We start from the raw sequence: 15711 nt of genomic DNA on the forward strand, positions 1-15711 counted from the left end.
TTATATTTGGCATGATTTACACCCTAAAAAAAGCAAATTCAGATTAAAAAATCCCCCATATATCCCTGTAGCCAGCCAGTGTCAAGGCCTCGTATGTGCCACCACACACAATGGTTAGTGTCTGTAGCACATGCGTGTTGCTTGTGGGCCCCCTAACTGTGATCACTATAGCTTGTATCAGAAGGTGAAAGCAGTGTAATAACTAAGCTGTACTAGACCTCACATCCAATATGAATTACTGGGATGGACACACAGACATGAGATAAATTTGACACCAGGAGTAGGCTGCAAACATTCATATTAGTCAGGGGGTCTGTAACTGAATGGAGGAAATAAGATTGGAGTCTGAAACTTGGTGCAACTTTTTTTTTTTTTTTTTTTACTCAAGGTAACCTTTACCACCACTTTCCATATCAAGAGTGTGCATTTACTTTAATTCTATAATTATTAAAATAAGATATAAATGACAATAAACATCAGTGATAATTTTGCAGGTTAAAGAGGCCCTTTAAAAAAGGTCAGGGGTGGGCCATTTATATTGATACGCCTTAATAAAATGGGAATGGTTGGTGATATTAACCTCCTGTTTGTGGTACATTACTATATGTGAGGGGGGAAACTTTTCAAGATGGGTGGTGACCATGGTGGCCATTTTGAAGTCGGCCATTTTGAATCCAACTTTTGTTTTTTCAATAGGAAGAGGGTCATGTGACACATCAAACTTATTGGGAATTTCACAAGAAAAACAATGATGTGCTTGGTTTTAACGTAACTTTATTCTTTCTTGAGTTATTTACACGTTTCTGACCACTTATAAAATGTGTTCAATGTGCTGCCCATTGTGTTGGATTGTCAATGCAACCCTCTTCTCCCACCCTTCACACACTGATAGCAACACCGCAGGAGAAATGCTAGCACAGGCTTCCAGTATCCGTAGTTTCAGGTGCTGCACATCTTGTATCTTCACAGCATAGACAATTGCCTTAAGATGATGCCAAAGATAAAAGTCTAAGGGGGTCAGATCGGGAGACCTTGGGGGCCATTCAACTGGCCCACGATGACCAATCCACTTTCCAGGAAACTGTTCATCTAGGAATGCTCGGACCTGACACCCATAATGTGGTGGTGCACCATCTTGCTGGAAAAACTCAGAGATCATGACAGCTTCAGTGCATAAAGAGGGAAACACATCATCATGTAGGCCACTGGATATGCAAAATTTCTACATGATGATGTATTTCCCTCTTTATGCACTGAAGCTGGCACGGTATCTGAGTTTTTCCAGCAAGATGGTGCACCACCACATTATGGTCATGTCCGAGCATTTTTAGAGGAACAGTTTCCTGGAAAGAGGATTGGTCGTCGTGGGCCAGTTGAATGGCCCCCAAGGTCTCCCGATCTGACCCCCATAGACTTTTATCTTTGGGGTCATCTGAAGGCAATTGTCTATGCTGTGAAGATATGAGATGTGCAGCACCTGAAACTATGGATACTGGAAGCCTGTGCTAGCATTTCTTCTGCGGTGTTGCTATCAGTGTGTGAAGAGTGGGAGAAGAGGGTTGCATTGACAATCCAACACAATGGGCAGCACATTGAATACATTTTATAAGTGGTCAGAAACGTGTAAATAACTCATGAAAGAATAAAGTTATGTTAAAACCAAGCACATCATTGTTTTTCTTGTGAAATTCCCAATAAGTTTGATGTGTCACATGACCCTCTTCCTATTGAAAAAACAAAAGTTGGATTCAAAATGGCCGACTTCAAAATGGCCACCATGGTCACCACCCATCTTGAAAAGTTTCCCCCCTCACAGATACTAATGTGCCACAAACAGGAAGTTAATATCACCAACCATTCCCATTTTATTAAGGTGTATCCATATAAATGGCCCACCCTGGTATGTGGAGCCACTGCTTCATAGTGAAAATTCATTTAATGCCTAAATTATTGCACATTCTTAAAGGGGTAGTCTAGTGGTGAAAAAACATATCCCCTATCCTAAAGATAGGGGATAAGTTTCAGATCTTGGGGGGTCCGACCGCTGGGGCCCCCGCGATCTCCTGTACGAGGCTCGCTGGCCATATAGCTGACACACCCCCTCAATACAACTCTATAGCAGAGCCGGAGATTGCTGAAGGCAGTGCTCCGGCTCTGCCATAGAGTTGTATTGAGGGGGCGTGTCAGTCGCCGCTTCGTGCGGTGGTCAACACGCCCCCTTCCCGCGGGCTGTCGGGGCCCCATACAGGAGATCGCGTGGGGTTCCAGCAGTTGGACCCCCCGCGATCTGAAACTTATCCCCTATCCTTAGGATAGGGGATAAGTTTTTCACCACTGGACTACTCCTTTAAGATTGTGGAATTTAAGGTAATTTGTTTTATTCAACCTAATTACTCTTGTAACATTCTAAATTCTAATAGTGTTATTCTAAATAGTTTTAGAAAACATGACAATATCTTACACTTTCTTACATTCATAGCAATTTTGATAGCCAGCCAATGATAACTGCTGATATAAAAATTATGTGTAAAAGGATTTTCAGTAAAGGGTTCATATAGCTACAAGAGAAGATATAATCTGAAAAAGAGATTTTTCGTGAGATTTATCAAAACCTGTGTAGAGGAAGAGAGGTGCAGATTGCCCATTTCATTTTTAACCCGGGTTTTTCTGTTTTTGCACTTTCGTTTTTTCCTCCTTACCTTTTAAAAATCATAACCCTTTCAATTTTGCACCTAAAAATTCATATGATGGCTTATTTTTTGCGCCATCAATTCTACTAATGACATCAGTCATTTTACCCAAAAATCTACGGCGAGAGGGGAAAAAAATAATTGTTTGACAAAATTGAAGAAAAAACGCCATTTTGTAACTTTTGGAGGCTTCCGTTTCTATGCAGTAAATTTTTTGGTAAAAATTACACCTTATCTTTATTCTGTAGGTCCATACAATTAAAATGATACCCTACTTATATAGGTTTGTTTTGTTGTACTTCTGGAAAAAAATCATACCTATATGCAAGAATATTTATACGTTTAAAATTGTCATTTTCTGACCCCTATAACTTTTTTATTTTTCTGCCGCTTGACTGCTCATGCATGGATCTCAGGCACTGAGCAGTCATTCGGCGATCGGACAGCGAGGAGGAAGGTAGGGGACCCCCCTCTGTCCTACAGCTGTTTGGGATGCCGCAATTTCACTGTGGCGATCGCGAACAGCACACTGAGCTAGTTTACTTTCATTTTAGACGTGGCGTTCAACTTTGAACGCCGTGTCTAAAGGGTTAATAGCGCATGGCAACGCGATCAGTGCCACTCGCTATTAGCCACGGGTCCCGGCCATTGTTAGAGGCCGGGCCCGACCCGCTATGATGACCCTGCATTATAGAAAGGGAGTGGGCGGGGGTGTACAGGTCCCCAACAGGTTCCGTCCCCAACAGGTTAAAAAGGCATTTGAAAAATCAAAGAAGCAATCTGATTGGTTGTTATGGGTTACTACACCACTCATCCACAGAGGTTTTGATAAATCTCCCTCTTTTTGTCAACTTTTAAACATATTTTGGAAATATACTGATTTTATTTCACTATTACTATTATATAGTAATTTTCTATAGAACTTCTGATATCTACTGTGTGACACAGCATAACAAAAAATAAGTGTAATCATACCATTGTGGTATGGTTGCCAGAGCCTAAATCTGGTTGCATTGGTTTGTGCTACTGGTGGTAGAGGAACATTGACAAACAGAACATCAGTAGTTTGTGTGAAATAGAATTCATCCATGAGACGCCAGGTGATGCCCCCTGTGACAGAGAACTGGAGAAGAATAGAGTGAGACCTCTCTGGAGCACCTAAAACAAGAAAAACATAAAGGTGAACTAGTCTAATAATATTCCATTTATTAGAACATATTTCCTATTGTGCAGTAACAATTTAATTAGATGTATTAGCAAAAAAAAAAAAAAAAAGATAGATAGAAGAAAATGGTGCTTCAACAAGAAAACTATATTTAGAACTCTACATTAAGCTTATAGTTATGCAATGGAATTTTCTGTGGACAGAGCTGCAAACATATGGAATGAGATCCCTAAAGACCATGATGACATGTTTACTCATAGTCAGGGCGTTCACTGTAAAATGGTCTTAAGCAAAGGTTTTATCACATTTATTGTGATTGTGACCATAACTGACATACGGGTCTTTTGGGATCACACTGCAGCTACTGGAATATCTATGGGCATGCTCCAGGCTGAATGTCATTCGTGGCCTAACATTAAAATGGTGCCTTCTGATGTCTTCAATAAGTAAGGCAACATATTTATTTTTTAGAAATAGCCACACTTTAAATATAACTTAGCATAAAAATTTTTTTTTTTAAGAATGTTTGGTTCATTTAAACGAATTTACAGTTTTTGCAAGCGGAAAAGAGACTTTTGAGTCCCTAGAAAAACTTTATGTTGTAAATGTTTGGTAACGTTAAATAATAATTTTAATTACATTTTCAGTAAAAAAAAAAAAAAAAAAAGTGCAAGGCTGGGTTCACACAGTGTAAAATCCACTGCATTGTTAAAATAGGTGCCAGTTATCCTGAAAAATGCGGCCACAATCAGTGTAAATGTTGTTGCATTTTCCAGGAAAATCAGTGCATAAACTTAAAGGGGTACGCCACTGGTCAGCGTTCGGAACATTCAGTTCCGAATGCTGTGCGCAGGCTGCGAGGGTCAGTCACACCTCCTCATAACGTAAGGCCACCGTCACGCCCCCTCCCATAGACTTGCATTGAGGGGGCATGGCCGAAGCATGGCATGGCGGAAGCACGCGTACAGTGTTCGGAACTAAATGTTCTGAGTGCTGGCCAGTGGAGTACCCCTTTAAATACATGCTGAAATTTAATGCTGTGTGAACACAGCTTTAAAGACTTTAATGAATTTAAAGGGGTACTCTGGGACAAATTTTTTTTTTCAAATCCTATCCAGTTGCTAGAATTCAAAAAAAGAAAAACCTCGACTCACCTCCCACCGCTCCAACAGTGCCTCTAGTATTCTGCTTCTGCATTTTGGTGTATTGGCGCCACTTTTTTTTTTTTTATAAATATCAGCAGCTAAGCAGGGAAAAACATTTCTATTCTGGAAAGCCCCTTTAATGGTCAGTTATGCTAGAAACTTAGCTCTCTGATTTATTATGGTCCTCACCTTGTCTTTCCTTTCTGGTTCAAATAAAATTTTAAGCTATTTCCTTGATCAACTGAGTTGTTTGGATTATGTTTTTTATTATTTGTAACAAAGATTGGGCTACCAGGAAAGTATGCAGGCAGACATTGCTTCTGAAAACCAATAAAAGAAGCCTTAAAGGACCCCCGCAATCTCCTGTTTAGAGCCCTGGCTCTCCTTCACAGCGGCGCATTCATCGGCTCTCCCATAGAACTATATAGTGAGGGTGTGGCAACCCCCGCTTTGGGCACGGGTCGTGATGCGCCGCTGTGAAGGAGAGCCAGGGCTCTAAACAGGAGATTGCGGGGGGCCCCAGCACTCGGATCCCTCGCGATCTAAAACTTATCCTTCAGATAGGGGATACATTTTTTTTTCATGATACTTGTCCTTTAAAATTGCCTTTTTATTTCTCATCCAAATGTCAAGGAGTTGGAACTAAGCTGCTCAAGTGCCACAACCTGGTACACTTCCATTCTTTCCACTACCTTCCAACCCATCTTTGTTTGATGTATAGCTGTACAAAGAGGGGCTGGGAGATGAGGGCGAGTGAGGAGTACAAGGAGAGGCTTGGCGCAGAGGGTGAGCAAGTGACCATGACAGGCTGTGGCACTTGAGCATTTTAACTCCACCTCCTTGACACTTGGCTGAGCAATAATAAGGATATTTTATAAGTTTGGCAATCAAAAGGTACAGTTGCTTTTATACCCTAATAGTTATCCAATGGTGTCTGCAGCTCACAGCAGCAAATAGAGCTGACAGATTACCTTTAATTATAACAAATATAATAAGAGGTACAGTACAATTCACAGACATCTATCTGGTGACAAACTGTCTTTAAACACTTCACCATTTTAGATTATCTTGTCTGGAATCTAACACTTTAAAGAGAGCTCAAGCTATGCAAAGAGATAAAGGCTAGTGTTCTGAAGGACTTATGTTTTCTCATTAAACACATAATGGTATTTTAACAAATAAAATATGGATGATGCCCATATTAATGTTAGGTGGGCTCTGTATAGGCAGCCCATAATCTGTCTAGCCTTCTTTGTAGTGTACTCCCAGACAGTAGAAATCTTCTTTAAAGCCTTGTGAGATATTAAGCGGTAATGGAGCGGTTTACCAAGTGTTTTAAAATACTATAAATTTTAAAAGAGTTTTTGCGATGTGAGAAAAAATTGTGCCAGGTTTACACACATATAAATATATGACACTTTTTTTTTTACCTTCTTACCTTTAGTAATATACTTAAATGAGAACTGAATGTACAATGTATGGGTACAGTCCAAATCTCTTGAGACAAGCATTCTGGTTTCTTCCTAAAGATGAAAAATACATTTAAAGTTAGCAGTGTAATAATATAACTTTTACATATTTTACATATTCATGATGATGTTACTTACTTGACATCAAGTAGCTACAACATATTTTACATATTTTACATATTCATGATGATGTTACTTTCTCGACATCAAGTAGCTACAACTATTAATTAATATAATGAGATAGTAGCTTATAATACTTGAACTAATCACAGTAATTGCTCAAGCTGGCAATACTTCCATATTATGTTTAGGATTATGTTTTCATTTGGCGGAATAATTATTTGGCTATTTAGACACATTTGGCAAAGAAAATCTTAGTTACTAGAAAACTTAATATATATACTGTAGTTGTGTTGGAAATATACTCATATTAAGATATAAAGGCAGAAACAACTGAAGATAATAAAAAAAATTATTTGGACAAAATCCATAAAACAGTACTAACCCCCTTAAAGACGAGTGCTGTTCCAGATTTAATTGTTTCTCCATTCAGATTTCCCCTTTCTGCTCCATACACTTCAGGCCACTGATCTGGATGTAAATTACTGTTAAAATCATCTTTAAGAATTGAAGGCAAAGGAACTATTGGGACACAATATGGACCTCCAAAACCCCGATCACACCTAGAAAAGTTAAGATTTGTATATGATACAAATAAAATGTTGGCTTGAAAGCTTTAATAACATATTTTACATAAACATATTTTACATAGACTTTCTTAGAATACTATGACATGGGTAGATCTCTGTGAGGTTTCCGCTGCAGAAAAGCTGTGGGTTTAACCGCAGCAGATTTTCTCAGGTGAAAAATCTGCGGCAGAAAATCTAATGCTGTTAAAAATAGTAGAGGCAAGATGGCAGCCCATAATAATGTACAAAAAGGGAAATAAAATAATTACAATCAGAAAGTAGAAACTGGTTAATAAAAGAATATATATTTCAGTATCTGTCCCTAATCAGGAAAATAAAAAAATAGGGGATACATTCCCTTTGACCTTGAGGGGAGTATCATGTTTCTTTCAGGGGGTGAAAGCCTATGGTAATAAAAAGTTAGACAAAGCAGTGAAACCATATTAAAGGGGTTATCCACCATAAGGTGATTTTAGTACTTACCTGCCAGACTGTAATGGACATGCTTAGGATCTGTGCTTGTCTCAGATTTAAATGGCTAAATGTTGCGAGATTACCATAACACTGTGGCTATCTTTTTGTAAAATGGCTATTTCCTGTTGGGGTTCCCTCCCTCCAACTACAAGTCCCATGATACTTTGTCTGTAAGTATGAGGTCACTTTTCTCCCTCCCACACATCAGCAACCCCACTTTTGAAGCACACCTGAGCTCACATGCTATGCTGTAAACAACAGTTCAGTGTTTTCTAACCAGGGTGCCTCCAGCTGTTGCAAAACTACACTTCCCTGCAGAATATCTACCCACTGAAGCAGGCAGGCTCCTTTGAGCACCTGACTAGTGATGTAGTATCTCAGGCTTCACTGCAACCTGGGAAAACCTGAGCACGCTCATTTTGTATGCTGTTAAAAATAAACATTGAAGCAAAGATCACGCAAGAATTGTGTGACCACCATCAAACACAGGTAAAGACACTATACGAACTACACTAACTTTATAGCCCCTGTAGCATAAAAATCCTGGAATAAAAAATTAAATAAAAAAAAACTGGAATACCTCTCCAAGGTCCACTGTAAGAGGCAAGGTGCCAGGTTGTGCTGAGCTATTGAACAATTGTAAGACCATAGTAGGAGGTGGTGACGACCTAGAGTGACAGACAGGAGCTGCACCTGTGAGACCTAGCAGTGACCTGTACCTTTGGCTCTTGCTGCATGGACAGAGATCTGTTAGTGCTTTGGTCTGCGGTATCAGTATTGAAAGTGAGCAAGCAGCAAGACTTTGTCTCAGGCTCTAAATGCACAATTGAAATCAAAGGTTTAATAGACTTCCTTGGAGAAAAAAAGAGACTTGTCACTTTGACTGCTGTTACAAGGAAAGACTATTCAGTTGCACTATTCAAAATATACAGTAGTCTCCACAACAGCATCACCACATCTACACCTCCAACATAAAGCTCAAGGTAGTCACAGAAGTGATTAATGCGAATAAATGCATAAAACGAGGTTGATCCTGGTGGCTAGGAGTGCTGCTATACAGGGAAAAATATTGAAGAGGCTATCATGCTGAATCTGTGCTGCAGCTCCTTCATTCATAGGTTCAGTGAGGTCCCAGAAATGAGAACCCCACAGATCATAAAGCGATGGCGTACTCTTGTGATATGCTATCATTTTAGGAGATGGGAATAGTTCTCCACTTTAACAACAGGCTTGATATTGTCACTTTGTTACCTGTGAATGCTGACAAGGTAATAGCATGAACTCTGTAGCTAACAAGCAACTGAACAGTAGCTACATTTTAAATGGCATGTAGTGTATTTCAGTAATTTTATACTTGACTGTGTTGCTTGTTCATTCTGGTTTTATCAGTTTGACCAATGTGCTTTGTGTGATCATTTTGCTTAAGAACAGTACTGTTTTCTGAACAGAGTCAACATTATTTTGTGATTTTCAAAGAATTACATACAACTAAATGGAAAACATTATTTTGTGACAGCAATGTATATGTGGGTTAGAACATGAATATGAGTAACCTTGGTGTCAAATGAATTGGTTATTCCAGATATAGTTAATGTTATTGTAATTTCTTTTACTATCCAAAAGAACTGTTGGAAGAATTCTAACAACCTTAACTATTACATCCTTATTCAAAACTTACACACAACGGTTTGATTCACAAATTCCGTGCCCTGAGCACATCCAAGGACATCCTGAAGATAGAATAACATTATCAAGGGCCCAGGCATCTGTATTAGACCCATAGTTATTCTGTATCCATCTGAAGCGAGTCCTCGGAGAGCTGCCATGAAAATCAAAGCACATTTTAACAATTATATCACAATCTGCAATCAATACTGCATGAGTACAGAGTCAATCATTTATTTATTTGCAAACCATATTTAATAAGCCGGGTGCTGACTCAATCTCATCCAAAGTAGTGAAATGTTACAAGTGCTACATCAATACATCTGCTAAAGCCATCTTGAATCCCAATACCTGATAACATTAGGTTGAGTTGCTGCTCCTGAACAGATTTACCTGCAAATCTGTTACAATAATAGTTGTCACTACAGTGTAACTGGAGTAGTAACTCAGTCTAGAATGTAGCTGTTAGGCTATGTTTACAGAGTATTTTGGTCAGTATTTTAGGTAAGTATTTTTAGCTAAAACCAAGAGTGGTTCCAAAATACAGAAGAGTTGCAAATCTTTCCATTGTAGTTTTTCTTGGCGTCAGATCCACTCACGGTTTTGGTTAAAAATACTGACTCAAAATACTATGTGTGAATGTAGTCATAGAGCCTCACATGCAGTATCTTTGTGAAGCATTTCTCTTCATAGCTCAGGTGTCCGTGCTATAAACCTCTCCTTCTTCTTAATTCAATAACAGTATTTGCCATGCTACAAATATTACAACCTACAAATACACAGAATTTCTTCAAGAAAAGCACACAAAACATTTAAATCAATATCCAGAAATGTACTTTCAGATTAAAAAGGCTGCTGATATAGGCTGCACCAAAACGTGCATTGGGGTGGCGTCATCACAGACACACCAGTTCTGTCAGGCATACCAGTTCATCAGGCATTCATAGGTATACCAGTGTCCCATATTGCTTTTATATTATTTCAGATACTTAATCAATATTTCCCTGCTTGTTATTAAAGGACAATGGGGGTGGTATGTATAAGAGTTTGTACCTTGCACAGATTGGCAAAGAGTAGCAAATGTTTGCACAGACATGCTGGTGGGCAGGATTGCCACAGAGGGGGGTAGTTTCATGTGAAGTGGTGTGGCAGCCCCTGCATGACGAACTTACTACAATATAGTACTACTAGCAGGCGTAAATTGTAGTTAAAATCTAAGCCAGCTCCGGCATGATTCTACACTTTTCAGGGTTTACTTAAGACTGGTGTGTGAAAAGTAAAGTATTATCTTAGGGTAATGGGCACATTATATACTCATCTATATGTATCCATATTGAGGGTGAGAACATCTTATGTGAATTATAATTCACTTGTACATTGAAATAAAATAAACTTCACTGAGCGCACTAGAGCGCACTATATATTATTATTATGGATATCTAGTGCACTCTGTGAAGTAAATTTTTAGTTTTTTGTTGTATGACTCTTTTTATTCTTTATGTGATGTTCAGGGTATTTATTCAAAGAATAATTTTTTTTGTTTATCTTTCTAGAAGCAGTCAAAAACAAATTTTTAGGAGCGGGATATATAGTAAGGTATATACATTGGCCTCAGTTGATATCTGCATGTATTTGTATCTATATAAGTTGATATAGAAAACGTTGTTTTAAATATGTTTTAGGATTTTGAGGAGACCATCACACTGTTTTGCATTTTGGTGTTTTACATTACACATACAGTTTCTACAAAACTGCTAGGTAAAATGATGCATTCCATGTCTCCCCTCCTATATTCCCTGGTTATATACTCTAGACTCATGACTAATGCTGCAGTGATAACAGGTCTTTCATGGCTAATAACATCCCTCCATATCTGTTTAATGCCAGCAGGGAGAAAGTAAAGGGCTGCAGTAACTCAAGCTTACTCCTACTCTCTTCCATTTTAAAATGAATAAAAGGTGCAGGCTGCAAGTGATAAAAGCTAACAAACTGCACAGAGCACTCAGATTAGAAACATTACACACAATCAAGCATTAGAGAGTTTTTAAGTAGATAGCAGGAGAACAATGCAACTATATTTTACAGATACTCTTCAGATAAGCAAATAATCATCTATTCTGTTTATATCTACCCAGGCAATTTATTTAAAACCTATACACTTACATTGTGGAAGGTGGAAGATATACAGTAACTCTTTTCCAGGTTTGGAATCTTTCAGAAGGGTACAAAGAGCTTTCTGTATAATGCAGGCAGCCAATGCTGGGGGGCACACACTCCTCAGTAACCTGGTGCCAGTTTCTTCCATTATTTAATGAGTACTGCAAGTGAACTGTGTGAGAATCACTAAATGGCTTATTACATCCCATGTTCAACTCAAATTGTAAGGAAGTAGATGGCATAACATGAAAATCCCATGTTTCAGCATATTGAGGTTTTCCTGTAAAACAATATAAAAAGTCTTTACGTTTTCAATGATCTGTACAACTGCCTTTTTATACATTTAATACCAAGGGAAGAAGAAATAATTTTTCAGTTTTTAGTCTTTCATTAACGGTTTAGTCTTTTATTTAAGGTTTCAATAACTAAATAAAATTTTTACAGCTAAGCAATAAACCAATCTATTTATTATAGCACATATAGCACAGAGAACTTTTAATCCTACTGAAAACGGAACATATGCCATATGTACAAGGCATGAAACATAAGAAAGATATAAAAATCTAGTAGGAAAATTTACATGCACTTAATACATTACAAACCTGTATTCTATTGTCTGTTTATAAAATTAAATTATCTCCATTTTATTACAAAACAAAGACATTTAATTAACATTAATATATAAAAAGTGTCCCTTTCATTTTCAAAACATTTTGACATGTCACAGAGACATGTCAAAAGTTTTGATCAGTCGGAGTCTGTATGTTCAGACCCCCACCCATTTCTAACACAAGACAGGAAAAACATGTGTCTGAGAACATCAATTCCCCACTTGCTGCCTTTTCTTTCTCTGCAGGAGATGGACTCCATTGAAAGTCTACAGAGTGTGTTTTCTGCATTCACAAGGAAAAGGGAGCAAGCCAAGGAGTAAAATACTCCAACGCACACTTTTCCTGGCTTATTTTAGAAGTCAGTGGAGGTTTGAACATGCAGAAATTATAGCACGGGTATAAAATCATGCTAAACATATTGAAAAAAGACATACCTATATTCTCTGTAAACACAAGGGCAGTATCCATAGAAAGACAGTCTATGTTTACTTGGCCTCCTTGGATTCTGTACCAGTTCACTTGCAAGTCAACGGAACCATCAAATCTGTCTTCGAACCCTGCTCTAGAGCTGTCATTCATTCCAATTAGGACATCATCTAATGCCCACTGACCAGACTGCTTCCCTAATATGGGAAAACAGGAAACAAAGAACCATTAGCTCAAATCCCTGCACAGCTATACATAGGCAAATCATTGCATAGATGAAATATAAAAAATAAAAAAAAATGTTTTACTAGAGTTATGCTATATTTGCTTTGCATAAACTTTTAACATAGGTAAAATTGGTCATCAGCATGACAATTTCTTAGGAATATTGCAGTTATTGAACATAATGGGAGGAGTATACATACATATAAAGATAAGTAATGCTGTACCTGAAACCTTAAAAGCCCTTTTAGGCTGCATTCACATCTTGTTTTGTACATATGGGCACCGGATCCGGCGGAGGGAAGGGCAAACCGGGCACTCCCGTACCCCAGCCGGATCAGCCCGTAAGTCCATTTACTTTAATGAGCCGACCGTAGCCTACCGGAGTCAAACGGTGACTCTGGTCAGCTCAGTTTTGACCCGTATGCGTTTTTTGACCGGACCTCAACCCGTAGTATACTACGGGTTGAGGTCCGGTCAGGAAACCGCATACGGGTCAAAACTAAGCCTACCGGAGTGACCGTTTGACTCTGGTCGGCTACGGGCGGCTCATTAAAGTAAATGGACTTACGGGCTGATCCGGCTGGGGTACGGGAGCAGCCGGTTTGCCACTCCCCCCGCCGGATCCGGCGCATAGGAATTCATAGGAATACTCATTCACAATATTCAGCTCATGTAAAAGTGCCAGCAATCAGCAAACAAATGATAAAACGGTCATTCGTCAGCTGATTGGATCTTTTATGCAGGCATTTAAATAATCATTATTAGCCGCAAATCCCACTGTATAAATGGGTGATGTGTGGTCAACAATGATGAAACTAAAGGGAAATTAGAAGGACCACAGTGCTCTCTGTTGACACCTCTGTCCATGTCAGGAACTGCCAAGAGCAGGATAGGTTTGCTATGGGGATTTGCTACTGCTCTGGACAATTCCTCCTCACATGGATCAGTTCCTGACACTGTGGTCAGACAGAAAAGAAATTCCAAAAGAAAAGAACTTCCTGTGGAGCATACAGCAGCCGATAAGTACTGGAAGGATTAAGACTTTTAAATAGAAGAAATTTACATATCTGTAACTTTCAGGCACCAGTTGATTAAAAAAATTTTTTTCCACCGGAGTACCCCTTTAAGACCTGACTTAGCCTTTCCAAGCCTAATCATGCACAATGGCCAAATCTGATACATTTTGATATACATAGTGCAGCCTGAGGTTTCAGTCAGTGTTAATTTTGTTGATGTAAATTTTTCATAATAACTTTTGTGACAAAGGTTTTTTTTAATTTTCGATGACAAAATGTCAATGAAAAGAAAAACCCTTTTCCCATCCGAAAATTATGATCAATGTTAGAGATGAGCGAATTTTTGAAAAATTTAATTCGACAGATTCGCCGAATTTTCAGAAAAAAATTGGTTCGGTTTGAATTTATTCACAGCGAATTGCTATTAAAAATGTCTATTTCCGGACTACAGAGAGTCTCAATAAGGGTGTAGAACACTTTGCCTTGTTGTAACACGCATAGGGAGTGTACTGTGTTAGTGAAATAATACTGTTATTCAGTATGCCATGCAGATCACAGGCGTCGCTATTAGAATCACTGCCGCACAATGATAGAGCCTGGTAATTGGAATGAGCAAACTTTAGATCCTTCTTTGAGGACCCAAGTCTTGTGCCATAAGCCGCGGTAATTCCAGCTCCAATAGTGTATAATTGCTGCAGTGTATAAGTTGCTGCAGTGAAAAAGCTCATACTTTTATCTTAAAATCGAGCTGGTGGTCCGCTGCGAGGCCAGCTACTGCCTGTCCCAGCCCCTGCTTCTCAGCACAACCCCATGCTCATGACTGAGAGTCCACTTCAAAAGGGAGGGACTGCAGCCCCAGCAGCTTGGACAGGAGCACATTCAGCTTCTGCACCATTGGATGAGTGGGCGCATACTGCTAGAAGTTCCTGCAGTGAAAAAGCTCATGCTTGTATATTAAAATCGAGCTGGTGGTCTGCCTCAAGGCCAGCTACCACCTGTCCCAGTCCCTGCCTTTAACCCTTCATGCTCATGACTGAGTGTCCCGGGTGCCCCAAGCGTTTACTTTGAAAAAATACTGTCAAACTACAAGATCAATATAACAAGAAGATCACATAGCGGCACAATGAATGACAGAGCCTGGATATGGCAGCAGTATGAGGAGACCATATGGCAGCACAATGACACAGTCAGGAGGTGGTGGCAGCCTATGTAGGGCGTACAATTTTAGAGTAGTGTGTCAATTTGTACTCCCTCTCAGTGGTGCATGCCTGACTGGGTAGATCCTAGTAGTATAAAATGCTTGTCCAAAATATCAAGCCATGCACGTGTAAGTAAACACGGCTGGTACTGCGAAACTGCGTATCAAACTTTGAAAGTCTCATTTAATCAGTTATGGTTTAATTTTCTCCCTCCAACCTGTTTCTTGGGATTCTTGCGGTAATTCCAGAAATAACATATGAGGACTAGCGATGACCGAATTTTATTAAAAATTAAATTTGTCCCATTAGCAGAATTTTTAGAAAAAACTTTGGTCGATATGAATTTATTTGGGTCGAAAACCTATAAAAAACTGACATGAGCCAGTGGAGACCAAATGGCAGCAGAATGACAAAGCCTGGAAGGTGGAGGCAGCATGAGGAGACCATATAGTGGCAGAATGACAGCCTGGATGTCGCGGCAGCATGAGGAGACCATATAGTGGCAGAATGACAGTCTGGAAGTGGCAGCAGCCTTACGAGACCATAGGGCCTCATAATTGTAAAGATTAAAGACATATTTTAAAATTTAAATTGAAGATTTTAAATAGATTAACATACAAATTTTTATTCAATGTGCCAGCAGCATGAGGAGACAAAAAGGGGGCACAGTGACACAGCCTAGAGGTGGCACCAGCATGAGGATACCAAAATGTGGCAGAATGACCAAGCCTGGAGGTGGCAGCAGCCTGACAAGACCATAAGGCCTTACAATTGAAAAGA

The 15711-nt window shown here is 39.1% G+C and overlaps 1 protein-coding gene across 6 annotated transcripts in view; it reads right to left on the reverse strand.

Annotated features, from left to right (window-relative positions):
* RELN (reelin) overlaps positions 1-15711 on the reverse strand; it is a 1155521-nt gene that overhangs the window by 111578 nt on the left and 1028232 nt on the right. For all 6 annotated transcript variants that reach the window (XM_056573506.1, XM_056573505.1, XM_056573507.1 and 3 more), the window contains 6 exons: positions 12500-12688; positions 11461-11734; positions 9311-9451; positions 6975-7152; positions 6439-6523; positions 3666-3848 (listed from right to left, as the gene is read on the reverse strand). In XM_056573506.1, the coding sequence (XP_056429481.1) occupies positions 3666-3848; positions 6439-6523; positions 6975-7152; positions 9311-9451; positions 11461-11734; positions 12500-12688 (1050 nt within the window). The remainder of the gene's footprint in view (positions 1-3665; positions 3849-6438; positions 6524-6974; positions 7153-9310; positions 9452-11460; positions 11735-12499; positions 12689-15711) is intronic.

The sequence above is a fragment of the Hyla sarda genome, chromosome 4 (genome assembly GCF_029499605.1).
Source record: "Hyla sarda isolate aHylSar1 chromosome 4, aHylSar1.hap1, whole genome shotgun sequence".
NCBI lineage: Eukaryota > Metazoa > Chordata > Amphibia > Anura > Hylidae > Hyla > Hyla sarda.